Source organism: Microtus oregoni, unplaced genomic scaffold (assembly GCF_018167655.1).
Source record: "Microtus oregoni isolate MIOR12 unplaced genomic scaffold, Mior012 000023F_ref0000262, whole genome shotgun sequence".
NCBI lineage: Eukaryota > Metazoa > Chordata > Mammalia > Rodentia > Cricetidae > Microtus > Microtus oregoni.
The window spans coordinates 13267005-13268611 of record NW_024543082.1 but is presented as its reverse complement, the minus strand read 5'-3'; the positions used below and the strand labels follow the sequence as shown (position 1 = coordinate 13268611).

At 44.6% G+C, this 1607-nt stretch overlaps 1 protein-coding gene across 1 annotated transcript; it reads right to left on the bottom strand.

Annotated features, from left to right (window-relative positions):
• Window positions 1–375: 375 nt before the first annotated feature.
• On the bottom strand, window positions 376–1347 carry Ccdc54 (coiled-coil domain containing 54). Its single transcript, XM_041672831.1, has one exon. It carries the CDS (start codon window positions 1345–1347, stop codon window positions 376–378), a length of 972 nt encoding a protein of 323 aa, XP_041528765.1.
• Window positions 1348–1607: the final 260 nt, after the last annotated feature.

The window sequence follows — 1607 nt, the reverse complement described above, 5'->3', positions numbered from 1 at the left end:
TTTTGACAATGGGCTTATTTTTTCTTAATGTTGTTTAGATTTTGTCTTATGTCACACATTTTATGAGCCAAAGTCACTGATACTGACGTCTTACACATTTTCTCCGACCCTTCCACTGTTGCTTCTAAGTATTTATGAAAGCAGACACAAGATGAGTCCTCGGGAAGTGCTCTGGAGAGGACAAGAACATTGGCGGGAAGTGGATCGCAATAGGCCAATGAGCTGAAGGAATTTAACGGTGGTTGTGCAGGAACTTTATGATAATGCGCACACACACAGCCAGCAAGCTGGCCTCCACAGACAGCACAAACGCACACGACCATTGGAAGCAAATGGGCTACATTTATTTTGTACCAAGCCAAGCAGAAAACAACTCTAAAGACGAGTTATTTCCTGTTTCGAGGAACCAAAAAGGCAGTAAATATAGTTGAAGAGAGAGAGACAGATTATGGCCAAGTTCTCAATGGCTCCAGTGAAGGCACAGTCTCTCCGGGATATGATTTGTGGTTCCTCAGGAAGGATGGTTGGCCTAGAGAGAAGCCACTGCACGAATTCCTCTAACTTGGTGGCACTGAGGAAAAACCTCCATTTTCCTCCGTGAACAAAAGTGAGCTTGATCCATGTACTGAAGTCAGGGTAAATATAAATATTTGACCTTACCTTTTTACAACTCATGGCTGCAGTCTGGAGGCTGTTATTTTTCTTCGGAGTTTCAATTTGAGGAGACATTGTTTTTTCCCTAATCTGGCTGGTGGGCTCTGGATAACTGGACACCCTCCCTGATTCTGCAGAAGAGATTTCGGTGTCTAGGTCCTTTGAGGTTTCTGGTTGTAGGAGCTTATGGAACAGCTGCACAATTTCTTTACCCTTTTGTCCCTCGAGAACCTCTAGGCAGCGGATGCTAGAGTAAGAATTCTGGCTTTCCAGCTCCATCACCTTCTTCTTCAGAGAGTCGATGTCTTCTCTCATGGAGACGATGTCTTTGGTGGCTGCGACTTGTCTGTCTTCACTGATGCTTATTCTGGTTTCTAGGGCTTCCATCTGCTTCTGATAATGGTCAATCTTTTCCTGGATACTTGATATTGCACTAACAATGTCGGTCATTTGACTGAGGAGTTCCATTTGTCCTTTTTTAATGTCTTGGAGCATTGCTGTTAGATTCATTTCTTCATTCAAACCGAGAGCATCTTGGTCACAGTCATAAGGAGCTGTTGTTGGGCGGCTGGTTGAGTGCTGGCTTTTACATTTCTGGTAAGCACTTTTAAGAGAGCGCCGAATCTTACGGAGACTGTGAGTCCACACACGTCCAGCAGCAGCTTCTACTCTTTGGGTGTGAAGTCGGTACATATTTTTTTTTTTTCACTGAGATACAAGACACAAAGCGATGGGAAGCATGGCAGGAATCAAAAGAAGAAATGATTTTGCTTTTTTGGCGTGGGATGGCCTTTTTCTTCCTATTTGTCGGTGATCTTTCCTGGTCACATCATTGAATATCCATGGAGAACAGCAAAGGCAGCAACAGGCAGGGTTGGGTGGGCTGCCTCTTCCAAGGCAGCCTAACTGAACTAACAGTCCATGGCATGTGAGCCTTCCTGTGGCCCTCATCT

Coding starts and splice junctions, on each gene's coding strand:
- Ccdc54 (XM_041672831.1), bottom strand. CDS start 1,347: ATGTACCGACTTCACACCCAAAGAGTAGAAGCTGCTGCTGGACGTGTG.